Source organism: Marmota flaviventris, chromosome 16 (genome assembly GCF_047511675.1).
Source record: "Marmota flaviventris isolate mMarFla1 chromosome 16, mMarFla1.hap1, whole genome shotgun sequence".
Taxonomy (NCBI): domain Eukaryota; kingdom Metazoa; phylum Chordata; class Mammalia; order Rodentia; family Sciuridae; genus Marmota; species Marmota flaviventris.
In genome coordinates this window covers 46548359-46568957 of record NC_092513.1, presented here as the reverse complement: position 1 = coordinate 46568957, position 20599 = coordinate 46548359, and the positions used below count along the sequence as shown (strand labels likewise).

At 37.4% G+C, this 20599-nt stretch overlaps 1 protein-coding gene across 5 annotated transcripts in view; it reads right to left on the bottom strand.

The window, feature by feature from the left end:
* Osbpl1a (oxysterol binding protein like 1A) overlaps positions 1–20599 on the bottom strand; it is a 226335-nt gene that overhangs the window by 75164 nt on the left and 130572 nt on the right. For all 5 annotated transcript variants that reach the window (XM_071602837.1, XM_071602836.1, XM_027935653.3 and 2 more), the window contains one exon: positions 15015–15177. In XM_071602837.1, the coding sequence (XP_071458938.1) occupies positions 15015–15177 (163 nt within the window). The remainder of the gene's footprint in view (positions 1–15014; positions 15178–20599) is intronic.

Genomic DNA, 20599 nt, shown 5'->3' with positions numbered 1-20599 from the left:
TAGGCAAGTGCTCTACCTCTAAGCCACAAACCCAGCCCCAATTTTGCCCACACATAAAGTATCAAATAGATCAGGCCTTATATAGACTATCAGTTGTTACTGGGCAATATAGTAATGGCTTAGTGTGAAGCAAAATCTATCAGAAAAGAGTGTGTTTTATGCTTCCCATGTGCTAGCTGCTGTATTCTTATAGAAGTAGTCTAAGCTACGATACTTAGGCTGCGGTTGCAGCTCAGTGGTAGCGTGCTCACCTCACGTGGGGAAGGCACTGGGTTCGACCCTCAGCACCACATAAAAATAAAAATAAAGGTATTTTGTCCATCTACAACTAAATATATATATTTAAAAATGGGGGGTGGAATGGAGAATTAATGTTTAATGGGTAAGGAGTTTCAGTTTGAAATAATGAAATAGTCCTGGAGATGGATAGTGCTATAATTTGGATCTTAAATGTCACCCAAAGGCCCATAAGTTAAAGGCTTAGTACTCAGCTTGCATTATCAAGTGGTGTGAAAACTTCAAGGAGTGGGAAGGTCTTTCCTCCAAAACTGTGAGCCAAAATAAAGCATTTCTCTTTATAAGTTGATTATCCAGGTATTTGTAACAGTGAAGAAAAGCTAACAGATGGGTGATAATGGTTGTAGAACATGAATGTAATGAACGTTACTGGACTGTACACTTAAAAATGATTACAATGGTAAATTTTATGTTTTTTATATGTATATAAAATATTATATAACACGACAACAAAAACACCTCCAAACAAGCAAATAAAAATCTATCAATCCAAGTCCAAGATCTATCACGTTGGATGGATGGATCACATTCTGGTCCTGTTAGTTCTCACCTTAATGCCAATTACAAAAATAACCATATAGAAGGAAAACCAAATTTTTCTGTTTTTAAATGCAGCAGCAAATTATTTTAACAATATGTAGTTAGATTTCAGACAATGCTAACTAGCCTTTAATTATTCTTATTTTCCACTGAATTTTCCCCTTATGTACAGATAATAAAGCAAAGCCACTTAAAAATTTCAAAATACTTCAGTGACCCCTGGAAAACAGGATAAGGGATTTATGAAACAGTCAAACACTATTTACTAAACTTTTGGTGGGCAATTAGAAAAATCTGTACAGCCCATGATGGGAAATGGAAAACTTGGTGTGTACCAAACCCACCTAGTACCAAAATTATTTGGGGGACTTAGAGTAATCATTGTATACTTTGTAGACAAAAAATAGCAAAATGACACTGCAAAAAGACTACTTTATAAGATAAGTGCACAAGTTTACAGAGAAGCATTTAAGGTAGACAGAATTCTTCCCATGTGCTAGCTTAATTTCATTAAAACAGGAATTTAATTTCAATTAAAACAGGAATATTAATAGAATGGCTTAAAAACAAAACAAACAAAAAAACCCAAAGTTAGTTTTAATGTGACAAGTCTTTAGTGGCTCTGACCTTTAAAATTCTGGTCCTATCAGGAACTTAGAACTAGCTTAAACCATTTCAGATTGAACCTGGTCCCCTTCCTCATCAAAATATCCTGGAAACCAACGGCTATGACTAGGTTTCTAGGACTCTACCTTTATTCTGGGTTTAAGAGGATTCTTACCTCTACCCTCTGTTTCTGAGTAAAGGAACTTTCCAGGTGCTGATTTGTTAATTTTCCTACCATTAAAAGGCTGGAGACAAGGTGAGAAAGTTCACAATATAAACATGCCTCCAATTCTTAGAAGTTATCATGATAAGCACTTTTTAAAAAATAGGACCTTTGAAAGCTAGCCTGAGAACAAACAGTACAAAGGAGCAAAGCATGGAAGAGCTATGGACAATGTCCAAATTGCCCTTCCTCCTGTTACTTAGAGTAACAGGAAATGGGCAGGAAATGCACAGGCTCTAATACCTTTATTGTTTATGGCTTCCCGTGCAGCAGGCATGTTCTAAAAATGTTCAAAGTAATCCAAGGTATGGCTTAAAATATCAGTGCCAATTTTTTATTTAGCCTTCAGGTATCATTGCATAAACTCAAAAATAATACAGCAATGAGGATCATAAAGAAAATAAAGAAAGCCTATCACATTTAAAATACATTATAAACTGAAAATCAGGAGTACAGAGGAGGCTGCCAAGAGACTGCTATACTTTACTAAGGAAGTGATAAAAATGTGAAACAGAACCTTGGCAGCATGCAACAAGGGCTGGAGATATTCTAGCATACCATCTCTGATTGATGTCTAGGGTCAAAATTAACCAAATGGTATAGTGTTGCTTGTGACAGAGTTTCTTAAGGGTATTGGCTTGTCCCTAAACAAACCTACTACTGTTGTAATTGAAGGTGAATCATACAATCCACATTATTGGGGTACTAGAAATCTTTCTTCTTCTTCTTCTTCTTCAGTTCTGGGGATGTAACTCAGGGCCTCACACATGCTAGGCAGGTGCTCTGCCACTAAGCTACACACCCCCAGCTCATAAAAAAATATTATATGCATCTATTTTGGATTACCAAATCCAGAGCTTCCCAATCTGTCTTGCTGACAACCTTTCTCAAAATTATTTTCAGAAAGGTCACATATGCATTTACTCTACAAAGAAAATAATTCTAGAACTAAAAATCAGTTATAGAATAATCCATAGTTAAAAACCAAAGTATTTTCATGAGACTTCAATTTAACAAAGGAACATTTATAAAGTACCTACCACGTGGCTAGGTAAAGGGCTGGTTGCTGAGCTAATTTAGAAAGGTTAACAAGATATGGCTTGTACTCTCCACATACTCGATGTCCACTCCAGTGGAAAATACACATGTAAGTGTGTATTTAAACAAATGTTTGTGAGAATAAGGGAAGAAACCACTCTTAGGGGAACTACAATCTATTTCCATGAAGATATGACATGTGAGTTGTAATGGGAAGGACAGAGGCGACATCCAGGTAGGAAGAGAGAACACTTGGTGTTAGAGGAAAAGCAGAAAGCCCCAGGGCCTGACAGAACAAAGTATGTGGCCACCATTACCAGACACAGCTAGAGGAAGGTGGCCAGAGGGAGAAGATATAGCCCTGAGAAGCTGGCTGTTAAACTGAACAGATCAGAGTCTGGACTTAACCTGTAGGTAATGGGAAGTCAGTAGGTGTGTTCTGAGCATGATTAAGCCCTGGTTTAGACTTTACACATGACCTTAATGTATCATTTTCCATAATGATACATTAAGCTACCATAATGATCACCACACAAATTCGGTGGCTTAAAGCACAAATTTAGTGTTAAAAATTCTGGAAACCAGAAGTCCAACATCAGTTTTACTGAGTCAAAATCAAAGTTTTGAGAGGACCATACCCTCTCTGGGGATCAAAGGGAGAATCTCTCTTCCATGCCTTTCCCAGCTTGGTGGCTGTCAGTATTCCTGGGCTTGTGGCCACATCACTAATTTCTGCTGCCATCTGCATGTGACCTCTCCTCTAATTGCTCTCTGCTTCTCTTATACAAATATTTATGATGGCATTTAGGTCCGACCTGCATAATCCATAATGATCTCATCTCAAAATTCTTAATCACATCTGTTAAGGTCTCTTTTTGCAAATAAGGCAATATTTTACAAATTTCAGGGACTAGGACATGGATCTATGTCAGGAGGATTGTTTCTCAACTTACTTTCTATAATGTGGGAGGGATCAAGTCTGGGAACAGGGAGAATAGCCAGGAAAGCACTGTTAGTCTGTGGGGTCAAAAAGAAGGGGAGGCTGGACTGGGGTATGGGCAGTGAGTACTAGGAGAGGAATGGAGAACAAGAGAAGATTACACATTTAGATTTGAGGAAGGGGGATGAGGAAGTGAACAAAAAATGACGTCCATATTTGTAGTTTTTTGCAGCAATTAGATGACAATGTCATTAATCAAGACAGGTACTACAGAAGGAGACAGAACAGGATAACACATCCAGTTTCCATCACACAGTTTGAGATGCTTTGGGCCATGTGGAAATTTTCAGAATACAGAATACGGAATTTTAAGAAATGACTAAGAATAGGAAATACTAAAGGATAGCTTATCCTCCACAACTAATTGGTCCTGTTTCATTCAATTTAGCCTTGAAAAATATATCTCAGAATTTTATTCAGTCGACCACCCAATATATACCAGCATACATGCTAGCTGCTAAGGACACAAAGTTCCTGGTGAAATTTACTGTTATTGAGGGGCAGGACTGACAAAAATCAAACAATCATACAAACAAGTACAAAATGTGAACTATAGGCAGTGCTACATGCTCTAAGGGGGAATTTGATTAAGTCAACAAAGAAAGCCGGGCTTTCTAGAGGAAGCCTCCAACTCCCAGCAGAGCTCAGAAGGAACATGGCCACTGAAACAAAAAAAGGGAGAGAAGAGAAACTTTCCATGCTCACTAACACTGCTTTACTCAAGCTCTTGTCGACTCTCCCAGGATACTAGGACCTCAAATCAATCTTCACTTCTAAAATATTCTACTAGAATTCAAACTGTTAATTAAAGAACATACCTTCTTTTCTTTCATTTCCCAGTTCTTAGTATAATGTAAGCACATTATAAGATTCCACAATGGTTACTTACTAAAAGAATGAAATGTCCTAAAACACCAATCTGATATTATTCTACTTACTTATCTGTTTGCTCCCCACAACTTAATACGCTAAAATTCAAGTTCTCCAGCAAAATCTTATAACAAGACTCATCAAAAGCTGTTCCCAAACACCATCTTGGCTTTATATCCTCTCACTGCCCCTCAGCATTCAAAACATTCACCCCTGCTTCCACCATGACACCTCATGGCTTTGGAAACTGTTTTGCTGTATCTTTGAGTGTGTATTGTTTCTCCACAGAGCATAGTTTTGCCCTCATCTGTCTGATGAACTCTTACTGACCCTTCAAAACACTCCTTAGATGCAGTATCTTTTGTGAAGCTTTTTCCAACTTTCTCATTTAGCTGCCTCTCCTCTGAATTGCTATCACACATCTTATGTACATTTGATGGTACATATCACTTACTTGTCCAATAAATTTTTATCAAGCACCTCTTTGTCTAGCCCTATTCTAGGGGATAGAAATATACTGATGAACTAAACAAGACTCCCCCCTCCCCTCTTTATTGAGAAGCTTACATTCTAGTTGTGAGAGATCAATCAAAGCATATTTTCTAAAAGGTACAATTTGAGGGGGGTAAAGTGGGGTGGGGGAAGGGATAGAAAATAACAGGGTAAAGTTCTTTTTTTTTTTCATAGACAATATACTTTATTCATTTTGAGTATACAATTCAATGGCTTTTGGTATTTTCATGGAGTTGTTTAGCCATTGCCACAATCCAATTTTAGAACATACGTTCCTCACCTCCAAAAGGAGCTTTATACCCATAAGTACTCCCTGTAAACTTATAGCCTCCCCACTCCTACCTTGCTAGGCCCACATGACCACTAAATCTGCTTTTTATTTCTCAATAGATTTGCCTATTCTGGACATTTCTTTTTTTTTTTTTAATTTTTTTTTTATTGGTTGTTCAAAACATTATAAAGCTCTTGACATATCATATTTCATACATTAGATTCAAGTTGGTTATGAACTCCCAATTTTACCCCAAATACAGATTGCAGAATCACATCGGTTACACATCCACATTTTTACATAATGCCCTATTAGTAACTGTTGTAATCTGCTACCTTTCCTATCCTCTACCATCCCCCCTCCCTCCCCTCCCATCTTCTCTCTCTACCCCATCCACTGTAATTCATATCTCTCCTTGTTTATTTTCCCATTCCCCTCACAACCTCTTATATGTAATTTTGTATAACAATGAGGGTCTCCCTCCATTACCATGCAATTTCCCTTTTCTCTCCCTTTCCATCCCACCTCATGTATCTGTTTAATGTCAATCTTTTCTTCCTGCTCTTCCTCTAACAGGGTAAAGTTCTAAGTAGGAAATGAAGAAAATGGGTGAGTAAGTCCTGCAGATAAATATCTGGGAAAACAAAGTTTCAGTCAGAGGAAATAATGAAAAGCAAAATCCTGAGGAAAAGGGCATGCTTGGCAAGTTTGAAAACTAGCACTGAGGTCAGTGGGATGGTGGAGCATGACTGAGAGGTCACACAGGTCTCAGGAAGGTAAGAGAGGGTCAGGTGACCTGGGACTGCAGCTTTTATTCTGGCTGAAAAGCAAAGCCATCAAAGGGTTCTGTGCAGAGGATCAATACAGATCCATGCTTGGAAAGGATCTCCATGAATGTTATGCTCCCAATACTTCGAGAAATAAGATGCAAACCTGGAGGCTAGTCTGTTTGGACAGTTGCTGTGATAACCCAGGTGAGAGGTGATGGGGCCTCAGCCTATGTGTGAGAGCAGTGGAATTCTGAGATATGACCAGATTCTGCTCTCTTTTGAAGGCAGATCTGATAAGAATTGTTGGATTTAATATGAGAGAAAAATAAGTAAGAGTCTATGATGGATAGTCCAAAGGTTCTCAGCTTTGGCCAAAGAAGTGGAAAGACAGAACTTCTATTTATGAAGATGTGAAGACTGTGCAAGGGGCAGGTTTGTGAGCAGAATCACGAGTTCTCTTGCAGGCATTTTAGGACATTTGGGAGATCCAATCAGACACTTAAATGAATACATAGATATTTAGATATGAGTCTGAATGCAGGGAGAAGAATGAGAATGGGGATACAAAATTGTTGGGAGTTACCAGAATATAGACTATATTTAAAAGCATGGGATAAGATGAAGTCATCCAAAGCAATGCTGCAAAGGCTTTGATGTGTTCAGGAATTACCTAGGGATCTGTAAACATGCAGATTCTTATCTGCAAGGTGTGTGTTGGTGCCTGAGATTCTGCATTTCCAAGGCTCCAGGTGATGTCTATGTTACTATTCCAGAGACCATACTTTGAGTACAAAAGATCTAGAGAGTCAGTATAGAAAGAAGAGAGAAGAGGTTCAATGATCATAGCCTAAGCACAAGAAGAGTACTGAGAAAGGACCACATCAATAGGCAACATAGAACACTGAAGGCCCAGGTGAGAGAAACTGCAGTGCCACAGCAAGAACAAACACAGAGGGTGTTCAAGAAGAATGACAGGAGGGGAAAGTGACGTGGCGTCAAGTTGATGGTAGGGTTGTTTTTATAAATATACTGCTGGGGACAAGGACAGATTGGTTCCTGGGGAGAAAAGGAACCCCATAATGTCCCTCTGTGAGTGAGAGGGGCACAAATAGAGGAGTTGGTTTCAGTTAGGGACAAAGTATTCTTCACTATAAAGTACAGAGGCAGAATACAGGGATGTACTTGCATGTGAGGCTTTGGCAGTGGTAAAGAAAAATTTCTCAGTGACATAAACAATGTCCTCGAGTGGAGCTGAGAGGAGGAGAAGGTATTAGAAATTTTAGAAGAGAGCAGAAGTATGAAGCAAGTGTGTAGAACGAACTAACTAGAAAAACATAAATGGATTGCTGGGCAGCAAAACAGATTCAGCAGACATTAACAACCATGGAGCTGAAGGAGATATCAGCAGGGGCTTATACTTGACTCCAGTCTCAGCTAGTTACTTGGGAATTGGCATGGAAGGGGAAGAAGAGGCTGGAGTTCTGCTTGGTGAGTTCAATGTAGGGAGAGTCAGGCATGAAAGTGATCACTCCATGAAATCTAATCCAGGCAAGGAGGAAGGGGAGGACACAAGACTAACAGTGAAAACATGGAGTACACGTGTTGGTGAGGCCAAAGAAATGTCAGGTCAGGGTTTTAGAGACAGAGGGTCAAAAGACAGAAGATAGTAGTTAGATTGTGGGATGAATAAAATTGGGATTACAGAGGGGATGTAGTTACTGAGATTCTGGATCTGATCTTGGGAGGAACTATAGTGGACTGCAGGACCAGATACCTCATCACATTATACATGATTATCTTCCATGCCTGTCTCTCCTCCTAGCTTGCCCACAAACTCACTGACTTCAGAGACTTGATCTAATTATCTTAGTATCCCTGGGCCTAACAAACCATCTGGCACATAGTCTGCACTCAAAAAGTATTTTCAATTAATGAGACCTTCTTAATAGCATTAGGACAATACCAAATATACATGGTTTTATAATGAACATTAATAGAAGCATTAGTCAATAAAACATTTTTTAAAGTGATAATGAACCAGAAAGTCAACCCAAAACTTAAAGGATAAATTACATTCATTTACTAGTGTGTACCTCTACACACACACACACACACACACACACACACCAGTATGAGTAAGCTGCTAGATCAGTTTTCAATACTATAAACAAACTAGATGAAGAGCCCCTTCCACCGCTCTTGAGACCTGTTCTGAATATTGTACCACATGCTACATATATTGTACCACATGCTACATAGTAAAGTCATATTCTCTGGTACTCAATGTTATACATCAACCAATTAACCTGTTTTCTGCTAAGCAACAGGGGAAATACAAATTACTAGATAGTCCAGAGTATAGAAAAAAGACTTGGGAAAGTCACAGATACAAATATACAGCTATTTTAAAAACAACTACAGGAGAGAATATTGGGCATGGGGATAGAACATAAAGGACTGTATGAACAAAGTCTTACTAAATGGTCTTTATGGACTTTTGAGTTCTTACCAATAAAACTTACGACCTTCATCAAATCCTGTATATTCTATATGTAAACTGCCACTGTAGCTGTTATTACTTTTTTATCAGCTATTACCTGTTGCATTTATTGGATTAAATTCTAACATAGTTCAAAACTGTTCCCATGTCACTGTCCTCCACACACAACCAAAGTTCTTACATTGCCACCTCCCACTTTGAAAGTTTTGATTTAGAAAGACATGATTTAAAAGGTATGCCCTTATAACTGTTGAAAAATGCTAAAGCTGGCTTCAGCCTCATGTCATAACCATCTATTGGTATTGCCAGTCTACACTATTGGATTTTATGCATTATTCATGCATATTTCAACCAAAATAGCATTAAGAAGAAAACCTAGCAAGAAAGCTTTTCTTGAGCAACTGATCTCAACATGTTTCTAAAATGGAAATTGGGCACACAGGAAGAAAAACATTTTGAACTTATAATATTCACAGGGTAGGAATTTTCCACAAAACTGCTATCTCAGACTAGTATCAGTACTTAAAAATAATTGTCATAAAATCATTTAACTGGTAATAAATATTTAAAAGATAATTCCTTAGATGATTACCAGAGACTTGTACAGTCATGAACCTTTAGTTTTCTCCCTTAGTTTTTCTTTACCCCTCTATGAGGTCTCATAGATCCAATTTGATTGCAAGTTCCTTGAGCAAGTTTAATCTTTGATATCATCTCATCCTTTCTTCCTCCTTTGCCACTCATCCACACCTACCCCACTGATGCATAAAATCAGCAAGTACCACTGATAACCTTGTATCTGTATTGATTACCAAACATTTTCAAGGAGGACAGAAATATCAATGACATTAATTCAACAACCTATATTCATTGGCCAAGCTTTTAGAGAGTGGAAGATGATCCTTCCCATCCCAAAGAGACAAGTACAACACAACATAAGGCTATTAAAGAGATATAAACTAAAGGAATAAAGAAAGGAATGAACTCTATTTGGAGGAGTGAAGGATGACTATCTAGGAAAGGATATATTTGAAAGATATTTGAGAGCTTTGGTAGAGATGAGGATAGTAAAAAAAAATGAAACTAATTAGGTAGAAATATGTGAATAGGATCACTTTTTTTCTTCCATAAAGTGTCTTTATTTGCTGGCAAAATGAAGTTTTTTTACAGAAAACTCTAGTTAGCATTTGTTTCTTGTTAAATCCTTTTGTTTCAATATGCATGAACATTTAGCTCTTTTCCAAGAAAGTGTTCATTTAGTTATATTTGAAATTTTGCTTGACATAACTATTTCATTCCTTACACACACACACACACTCACACAAAAAAAATGAAGACAAAATATGATGCTTTGTTAAATGTATCTCCTTTTAAATGTTTTACACAATGAAATGCAAATTGTGAGAAAGCAATCTGTTTGCTTCATGGAATTTTATGAAATCTTTAGTCACTGAGCACAGTGAAAAAATGATTTTCTCAAGAGATCCCAAAGGGCTGGAAAATCATTATATTACACTGTTGGCTTGGCATCAAGGTCTGTCTTACCCACCATATTAGTAGATTTCCATTGATCCTGCTTGTCTGAAAAAAGCTTAAAGGAACATGATAAAAGAAAACAGGAAATCACATGGACTTTCAATCTAGGTAAATAAAATTATCCTTTTAAAGAAAGTGACACAAGTTGGCAACTTTTTAAAAGAAGATTGAACATTTAGTGAAAAGATTTTAAGAATTTTTTTAGTTGTAGATGGACACCATATCTTTATTTATTTTTATGTGATACTGGGGATTGAACCCAGTTCCTCACACATGCAAGGCAGCCACTCTACCACTGAGCCCCAGCCCCCAAGTTTCAAATATTTTAAGAGAAGTATCTTTAAGTACTTTTTCATATATTCTCAATGAGGACAGGCTTGATTTAATCCATTATTGTGATTACAGGAATTAAAATTAACTTTCCAATGAGATATAGCTTTGATTACTTTTGCTTGCTCTCATTTAGCTATATATCCAATTGACTAGTGCCATGGCTGCTTTTGAGGCCTAGCTAAAGACTAGGGTGGACTGTGTGAGTGGGGGAATAAGAGGACAGATGGATATGAACAGACAGGCAGGGTTTGGATCATGGTAAGAGCCTTGTAGGCAGCCTGCTGGGGTGGCTGGATCTTATTCATGGTGCCATGAGAAAGACTGTAGGTGGGGAAAGCGACAATGTATCATCTACAAAAGGGTAGTTGTGGATGACTGTACAGAATGAAGTTCAATGGGGCAAAGCTGGAAGCCAAGATCAGTTCATGCTAAGTGAAGTTAGCCAATCCCCAAAAGCAAAATGCCAAATGTTTTCTCTGATATAAGGAGGCTGATTCATAGTGGTGTAGGGAGGGGGAGAATGGGAGGAATAGATAAGCTCTAGATAGGGCAGAGGGGTGGGAGAGGAAGGGAGGGGGCATAGAGTTATTAATGATGGTGGAATGTGATGATCATTATTATCCAAAGTACATGTATGAAGACACAAATTGGTGTGAATATACTTTGTATACAGCCAGAGATATGAAAAATTGTCCTCTATATATGTAATATGAATTGTAATGCATTCCACTGTCATATATAAATTAAAAAATTAATTAAAGAAATTTTAAAAAAAAACCTAGCCATACCTCAGGTAACAAAGAGAGCTCACATATGTCAACCCCTGAGTGTACTAAGCACTATTTTAAGTACACTACAAATATTTATTACTTATAATAATCCTATGACACATTTGATGATGAAAAATGATGCATAGAAAATTGAATTAACTTTTCAAAGGGTATAAGAATGGGTAGAACTATGATTCATCAACTGCCTCCAGCCCCAAGACCTAGACTTTAACCATTGCCCTACATTAATAGAACAAAGATAAATTCAAGGGATGATAGTAAGGTAGAATGGACAGGCCTTGGACTGTATTTTCCTGAATCGGCACACAAATATCATGAATCGACCCCCAGTTTCTGCCTGCAGGAAATGAAAGAGGAGTCACTTAAATGAGGCCAATCCCAGAAAAAACAGGATCTGAGAGGAAGATTAAGAATTCATCTTTCATATATGAAGCTGACAGCTCAGTATAGGTATCTACCAAGAGATCAGGGTTGTGGTAGTCAAGATAATGGTTATCTCAAAGATATCCAGGCCCTTATTCCAGAAATTGTGAGTATGTTATCTTACATGGTAAAAAGGACTTTGCATATTTGATTAAATGAAATCTTAAGATGGGGAAGATTATCCTGGATTATTTGTTTGAACTCAAAGTTACCACAAGGGTGCTACTAAAAGGGAAGGAGAAGGAACAGAACATCATGGTGGAAAGGCATGGGGGAGGAACCTGCTCAGCTCATGAAAGCATGGAAGCAGAGAGAGGAGGGGGCCAAGGATAAGATATACTCTTCTAGGGTATGTGCCCAAGTACCTACTTCCTCTAACTAGGCCCCACCTCTTACAGGTTCTACCAATAATGCCATAAATTATTAGTACTTCAGTAGATTAATCCACTGATGAGGTCAGAGCCCTCATGATCCAATCATCTCCCAAAAGTCCCACCTCTGGACATTGCTGAATTGGGGACCAGCCTTCAACACATGAGCTTTTGGGAGACATTCCCAATTCAAACCATACCAGATAGTATTTAAAGTTATATGATATGGAAAGTCTAAGTAAATGAAGCAATAACTGAACAAGTCTGTTTGGGAAGGCACAAGGAAGTAGTATCAGAAGGAATGAGGAAGGAATGACCTTAGTTACAGGGTAACATTTCTTCTTCTTTAATAGAAATGAAGGAGGAAGTGGGAACAGAGGTCAATGTCTAAATACTGTGGTGAGAAGACAAAGCCATTCCCAAATGATGGCCATTATGATCTCAATGAATTATGTGGCTAGGTCAACAGTAGGTAAAGAATTTTAACTGAAGGCATCTAACCCTTCAGTTTAATTCACTTTCTATAATATCCCAAATGATTCCCAATATTTTTAGTGGTAAACAAGGAAGGCCACATAAGTTTAGACAAATAAAACAAAACACAGGTGGTCATTCAGGGGACCTTAGGACATTTCCTATGGCTGTGGTAGAATGTGCAGATTAGTCTAGGCACTTGGACTCCACATCAGAAGCTTTCTCAACACAGCAATCCATGAAGTAGCAAATGGCACTAAACAATGTGAATTGGCTCTTGATATGGAAATGACTTGTCAGTCCTGACTTAAAGACTGCAGTTCTTTTTATCTCTTCTTCCCAGAGGAGATAATTGTGGAGAAAAATGTTAAAATATTACTACGAAGAAGAAAAGTAATAGTAGCTACAAAATGTCTATCAAAAAAAGAATGGTTAAGGAAACTGTGGTACAATGACACTGAAGCCTTTACAAAGAGGTATGGCCTTACAAAGCCTTTAAAAGAACATGCTAGAGCTATAATAAAGATGGGAAAGACTTCTAAAACAAGTTGAAAAAGCTGATCCAGAGCAATTAAACAGCTACTTCCACGTACATCTTTTTTTAAAAAAAAAAAAAGGCTTATGTACACACACACAAAAGAAAAAAAAAAAAAATATATATATATATATATATACATACACACACACACACACACACACACAAGTGAATGCTTAGCAAAGGTCTAGAAGAGAACATATCAGGATATTAACAAGAACTTCTGACGCAGAGTGTGTGATCAGTTAGGGAGAATGTCACTGGGCTTGGTATTATTATAATTAATTATTTATAAAAAATAATATGCTTTGTTTTGTTTGTAGTACCGGGGATGGGACCCAGGATCTCATGCATACTAGAAAAGTACCTTAAACATGGGGGTTTTTAAATAAAATAACATTAAGTTGTTTTTAAGAATAACAAAGATAAGCAGTGGAAGAACCTGAGATCTTTTATATTCAGACCTCAATGCATTTAATCCCATAAACTTCTGAATGACTTCCTTTTGGGGGCCCTTACATAAGGAGTACATGACATAACACCAACAGATGTGACACAGTGTTATGTATAATAAATTTCAGCAGTCTTCAGTGTCGGCTACCTTCCAGCCTCCCAGTCATGTAGACCTACTTTGTCAATCTTTCTTTGCCTTCCTAGTAGGAGTCACTGTTTCATATTTAACTGACACCACCACCACCACCATCATCTTTCTCTATTATGAAATTTGGCTATTAACATTATGTTTTCTTCTTATTTTAATTCTGCCATACCTCTGCCAATGGTGCTGCCATTTGCTTCTGTTTTATATAATGATCTCTCCTCTATTAAGTCTACACAGTACCAACCCCCTTTCCTTGTCCTATATTCTCATACCCTTCTTTACCTTCCTGAGCCTAATCTTCTTTAGTTCTTATTTCCACTCTCTCTCTCACCATGGTTCCTCTCTTTCATTTCCTATTATGAATTTGATCCTTCACTTCACATACACAAAGGTTTTCTGATTTCACAGACAAGTTTTATGAAACCCATATTTATGTATATTCACTTGTTATACAAGAATTTAATTTCCTTCTATAAAATAATTTTTCTCTATTTCACTGATCTCCAACTATTTCCCTCTATATTTGCTTCTTCTCCCCACCCACATATGTCTCAGAACTTCTAAAATCAATTCCCACAAGTTTAAATGTCCTTGGTACTTCCTCTTCTAGGTTGTCTTCCTCTCTCCACCTATAGCTCTAAGTTTTTAGTGCCAGTACTACCAGGCACTATTCTAAGCACTATTTACACATATGAACTCATTTAATCCTTAAAGTACTAAAATAGATATTACAATTGCTCCATTTTAAGTGTATAGAAATTCAGAACCAGAGAGGTCATGAAGCTTGCCCCAGGTGACAAAGCTAGTCAGCGCTAGAGGACTTGAAGTCCATACTCACTGCAGGCAGGCTATGCATGTGTTTCCGAGTCAAAGTGAAGCATTTCCTTTTGCCTGCTCCAGCTATATCAAGGACTCACCTCTACTTCAGCACTAAGCATACTGAACTGTAACCAAGTGTTACTCATCTGTATCCTTCACTCTTCGACCTCTTTGAAACTGTCCATCTTTCTTAGAACATGTGATAGCACCTGGCAGCAGGAGGTATTAAATAAATGGTCACTGAACAAAGGAATAAGTCAAATATGTCCCATTTTAATAGCACTCCAATCCTAGTATAGCATATACTAGGCAGACTCAGTAATAAATTTTATACCAAGCCTTCCTTATTTACACGACACACACAAAAAATTGCAGTTTGGAGAACTATACTAATATATATCCATGTGTTTATTCTGGGAAACTCCAAGTAACAACATGCTAACACGACATTTAGATGGTGGACTATAAATCACCCCCAACAGAGATGGAAGGATTCCAGTTACCTGACAGTGCATCATAGAACTCGTCCTCACTAAGGATGCTGAGAGGCGGAGACCCTTCCACCAGAGACTGCTCTAATTCATGATGTTCAGTGGCTAGAGTTTCCAGTGCTTCTGACAAAATTTTGTTTTTTTCTTGCTCCTGTTCCAATTTAAAATTCCTCACCTAGAAGAAAACAGATAGACAACAGATTTCAGAGTGACAAGAGACAGACTTACTCAGACAATGTTATTTGTTTTTGATTCATATCTACTGAAACAACAGAAACGAAAACAGTCATGTTATATACTCATGGATGAATGAGCAAAATTACTAAACTAATTTTGTTCTTCCCATGGGGCTTTTTCTCACAACAGCTAAGTTAATGAAAACAGATTAAGAACTACCAAGCAAATTCAGCTCAATCAGGATTCTAGATTATGAAGCATGTTAATCAATTCAGAAATCACACATATTTTTTTAAAAAAATAGTATTTCTCAACATTAATCATGAAATAAAAAGCTTGAAGATGGTTTAACAAAATAATGTGAGCCATTCTAATGTTAAAAATGTCTACCACATCAAAGAAAAGATATACTTCCCTAGCAGTAGGTCTATCAAAAAAAAACAAGTTGTCCAGTAATAAATATAACTACTTTAATTTTAATTGTTCAATTCCATATTTTGGCTTCAATTCCACATCTTCAACTTACTATACTAAAAAAAATAAAAAAAAACCAGACAGTGTAAAGTCTGGTTTGATTTTTCATCTTTCAAAGGACCATCCATTCCTTGCATGTGATTCAAGACTTCTGCAGATGACTAAAACCCTCAAAGCTCCATGTAACCTAATCTCTACAAAACAGTATGTACTAGACTTGGTAGGAAGAGTTTCACCTATCTTGTATTAGTAGTTCAGGTCATTTAGTCCTTAATCTGGTTGGATTAGGAGCCAATAGGGCACTGTATATAGGAGCCAAAAATGTTGAGATCTACTGTAGCAATGTGCATGTGTGCGTGTGTGTGCGTGTGTGTGTGTGTGTGTGTTTCTAGGGATTGAACCCAGGGCCTTGTGAATGTGAGGCAAGCACTCTACCACCTGAGCTATATCTTATGCTTTCTCAGAAGATCCTTCTTCCTTGGTTTCCTGTTATAAGAGGTTTCTACTATCATTTAATGGTTTAATTTAACAGTGATCAACATAGTGGTCTTCTAACTTTTAAATTTAGCAGTAAAATATGTTTATCAAATATAAAAAAGATATTTTAGGAAGCAGAAACATGCTGGTGATGTTGGGTGTGGATCAGAAGTCTCACTGCTTTGACTTTCTTCTCCCCTCCCCATGGACCCTCGAGGCCCAAACCCAGGAGCTAGTCCCACAGTTGGAAAAGCACTGGACAGGGTGAACTCCCTATACCTCTTCCAGGTCAAACCTTTTGTGTGCAGGTCCTGGGTCCTAGAAGCTGTAGAACTCTCACAATGGCTCCTGCTTCCCTCACTGCACAGGATCTAACCCTCTCACTGCCTGACATTCCCATTCTCCTCCTCATGAACAAGGATGAAGCATTTCAGTCTCTGTTCTGACTCCAGGGCCCTTTGTGGCCCTGAGGTCTTAAGAGCTGCACAGTAGGTACACCACTCTAAATAAGAGAGCTGGATACCACTTAAAATACAATTTTATTGAATGCTCAATTCATAGCACAAAGCAGGGTTACATCTTTATGATCTTGGGAATAGTTCCAGTCCTTAGGTACCTTACTGTTTATAGCATTGAGATTATAATTATTAGAGCTGTTAATGGTAAGCAATAATAAGCAGAGACATAAACTAAAAAAAATTAAATATAGAATTACAATTTTTAGGAAACTGAAAAATATTTGGCAAATATTCCTATAATCTAAACAGTTATTTCCAGAAGAGGAAATATTTGTACTATGGCTTAAAGCAACTTAAAAAAAATAAAATATGGTTCTTCCTCCCTCTGATGATTTAAACAATTCACTTATCTAGATTTGAGGACAACATCCAAAATGATTCTTCCTTTGAATGAAAAGATCTATCAGCACTGTTATATTTGTAGATTCCAAAAACAATACTGCCAGATCAAAGTCTTCCATCTCTGCCCACTCTCTTTAGTCTTAACTTTTTCACTTTTCAAATATTAAAAATGAAGGTCAACTAAATGATTCGCTCTAGTTAAAAAATACATACATTTTAATACCTAAATTTATCTAGCAGATTTCAGCAAAATGGCAAATAAATGATCAAGGTCCAAAAATATCCAGTTCCCTCAACAAGATTTTATTCAAAATGTAGTTATAATCCTTTACCATCTAACATAAGCAGCACTTCACTTCTACACATCTACATCTGTTCCCACTTGTTCCCAAGAGAAAGTGAACAGGGTGGGAAACAGGAAAGGAAGAGACTCTCACCTCCTATTTCTTTTTTTTTTTTTATTGGTTGTTCAAAACATTATAAAGCTATTGACATATCATATTTCATACATTAGATTCAAGTTGGTTATGAACTCCCAATTTTACCCCAAATACAGATTGCAGAATCACATCGGTTACACATCCACATTTTTACATAATGCCCTATTAGTAACTGTTGTATTCTGCTACCTTTCCTATCCTCTACTATCCCCCCCCCTCCCATCTTCTCTCTCTACCCCATCCACTGTAATTCATTTCTCTCCTTGTTTATTTTCCGATTCCCCTCACAACCTCTTATATGTAATTTTGTATAATAATGAGGGACTCCCTCCATTACTATGCAATTTCCCTTTTCTCTCCCTTTCCATCCCACCTCATGTATCTGTTTAATGTTAATCTTTTCTTCCTGCTCTTCCTCCCTGCTCTGTTCTTAGTTGCTCTCATTATATCAAAGAAGACATTTGGTATTTGTTTTTTAGGGATTGGCTAGCTTCACTAAGCATAATCTGCTCTAGTGCCATCCATTTCCCTGCAAATTCTATGATTTTGTCATTTTTTAGTGCTGCGTAATACTCCATGGTGTATAAATGCCACATTTTTTTTTATCCATTCATCTATTGAAGGGCATCTGGGTTGGTTCCACAGTCTAGCAATTGTGAATTGTGCTGCTATGAACATCGATGTAGCAGTATCCCTGTAGTACGCTCTTTTAAGGTTTTCAGGGAATAGTCCAAGAAGGGCAATAGCTGGGTCAAATGGTGGTTCCATTCCCAGCTTTCCCAGGAATCTCCATACTGCTTTCCAGATTGGCCGCACCAGTTTGCAGTCCCACCAGCAATGTACAAGAGTACCCTTTTCCCCACATCCTCTCCAGCACTTGTTGTTGTTTGACTTCATAATGGCTGCCAATCTTACTGGAGTGAGATGGTATCTTAGGGTGGTTTTGATTTGCATTTCTCTGACTGCTAGAGATGGTGAGCATTTTTTCATGTACTTGTTGATTGATTGTATGTCCTCCTCTGAGAAGTGTCTGTTCAGGTCTTTGGCCCATTTGTTGATTGGGTTATTTGTTTTCTTATTGTTTAATTTTTTGAGTTCTTTGCATACTCTGGATATTAGGGCTCTATCTGAAGTGTGAGGAGTAAAAATTTGTTCCCATGATGTAGGCTCCCTATTTACCTCTTTTATTGTTTCTCTTGCTGAGAGAAAACTTTTCAGTTTAAGTAAGTCCCATTTGTTGATTCTTGTTATCAACTTTTGTGCTATGGGTGTCCTATTAAGGAATTTGGAGCCCGACCCTACAATATGTAGATCGGCGCCAACTTTTTCTTCTATCAGACGCAGAGTCTCTGATTTGATATCTAGCGCCTTGATCCACTTTGAGTTAACTTTTGTGCATGGCGAGAGGAGGGGATTCAGTTTCATTTTGTTGCATATGGATTTCCAGTTTTCCCAGCACCATTTGTTGAAGATGCTATCCTTCCTCCATTGCATGCTTTTAGCTCCTTTATCAAATATAAGATAGTTGTAGCTTTGTGGATTAGTCTCTGTGTCCACTATTCTGTACCATTGGTCCACCCTCCTGTTTTGGTACCAGTACCATGCTGTTTTTGTTACTATTGCTCTGTAATATAGTTTTAAGTCTGGTATCGCTATACCGCCTGATTCGCACTTCCTGCTTAGAATTGCTTTTGCTATTCTGGGTCTTTTATTTTTCCATATGAATTTCATGATTGCTTTATCCATTTCTACAAGAAATGCCGTTGGGATTTTGATTGGCATTGCATTAAACCTATAGAGAACTTTTGGTAATATCGCCATTTTGATGATGTTAGTTCTGCCTATCCATGAACAGGGTATATTTTTCCATCTTCTAAGATCTTCTTCTACTTCTCTTTTTAGGGTTTTGTAGTTTTCATTGTATAAATCTTTCACCTCTTTTGTTAGGTTGATTCCCAAGTATTTTATTTTTTTTTTGAGGATATTGCGAATGGAGTGTTTTTCCTCATTTCCGTTTCAGAAGTTTTGTCGCTGATATACAGAAATGCCTTTGATTTATGTGTGTTGATTTTATATCCTGCCACTTTGCTGAATTCATTTATTAGTTCTAGTAGTTTTTTTGTAGACCCTTTTGGGTCTTCTAGGTATAGAATCATGTCATCTGCAAATAGTGATAATTTAAGTTCTTCCTTTCCTATTTTTATGCCTTTAATTTCTTTCGTCTGTCTAATTGCTCTTGCCAGTGTTTCGAGAACTATATTGAATAGAAGTGGTGATAGAGGGCATCCCTGTCTTGTTCCAGATTTTAGGGGGAATGCCTTCAATTTTTCTCCATTGAGAATGATGCTAGCCTGAGGCTTAGCATAGATAGCTTTTACAATGTCGAGGTAAGTTCCTGTTATCCCTAGTTTTTCTAATGTTTTGAACATAAAGGGATGCTGTACTTTGTCGAATGCTTTTTCTGCGTCTATTGAGATGATCATATGGTTCTTATTTTTAAGTCTATTGATGTGGTGAATAACATTTATTGATTTCCGTATATTGAACCATCCTTGCATCCCAGGGATGAATCCTACTTGATCATGGTGCACAATTTTTTTGATGTGCCTTTGTATCCGATTCGCCAGAATTTTATTGAGGATTTTTGCATCTAGGTTCATCAGAGATATTGGTCTGTAGTTTTCTTTCTTTGAGGTGTCTTTGTCTGGTTTTGGAATCAGAGTGATGTTGGCCTCATAGAATGAATTTGGCAGAGCTCCTTCTTTTTCTACTTCCTGAAATAACTTGAAAAGTATTGGTATTAATTCTTCCTTAAAGGTTTTGTAAAACTCCGCTGTATACCCATCCGGTCCTGGGCTTTCCTTGGTTGGAAGTCTTTTGATTGCTTCTTCTATTTCATCTATTGTTATTGGTCTGTTTAAGTTGTGAGTATCCTCCTGACTCAGTCTGGGCAAATCATATGACTTAAGGAATTTATCGATGTCTTCACTATCTTCTATTTTATTGGAATATAGGTTTTCAAAATAATTTCTAATTGTCTTCTGTATTTCTGTAGCGTCTGTTGTGATATTGCCTTTTTCATCCCGTATGTTAGTAATTTGAGTTCTCTCTCTTCTTCTCTTCGTTAGCATGGCTAAAGGTCTGTCGATCTTATTTATTTTTTCAAAGA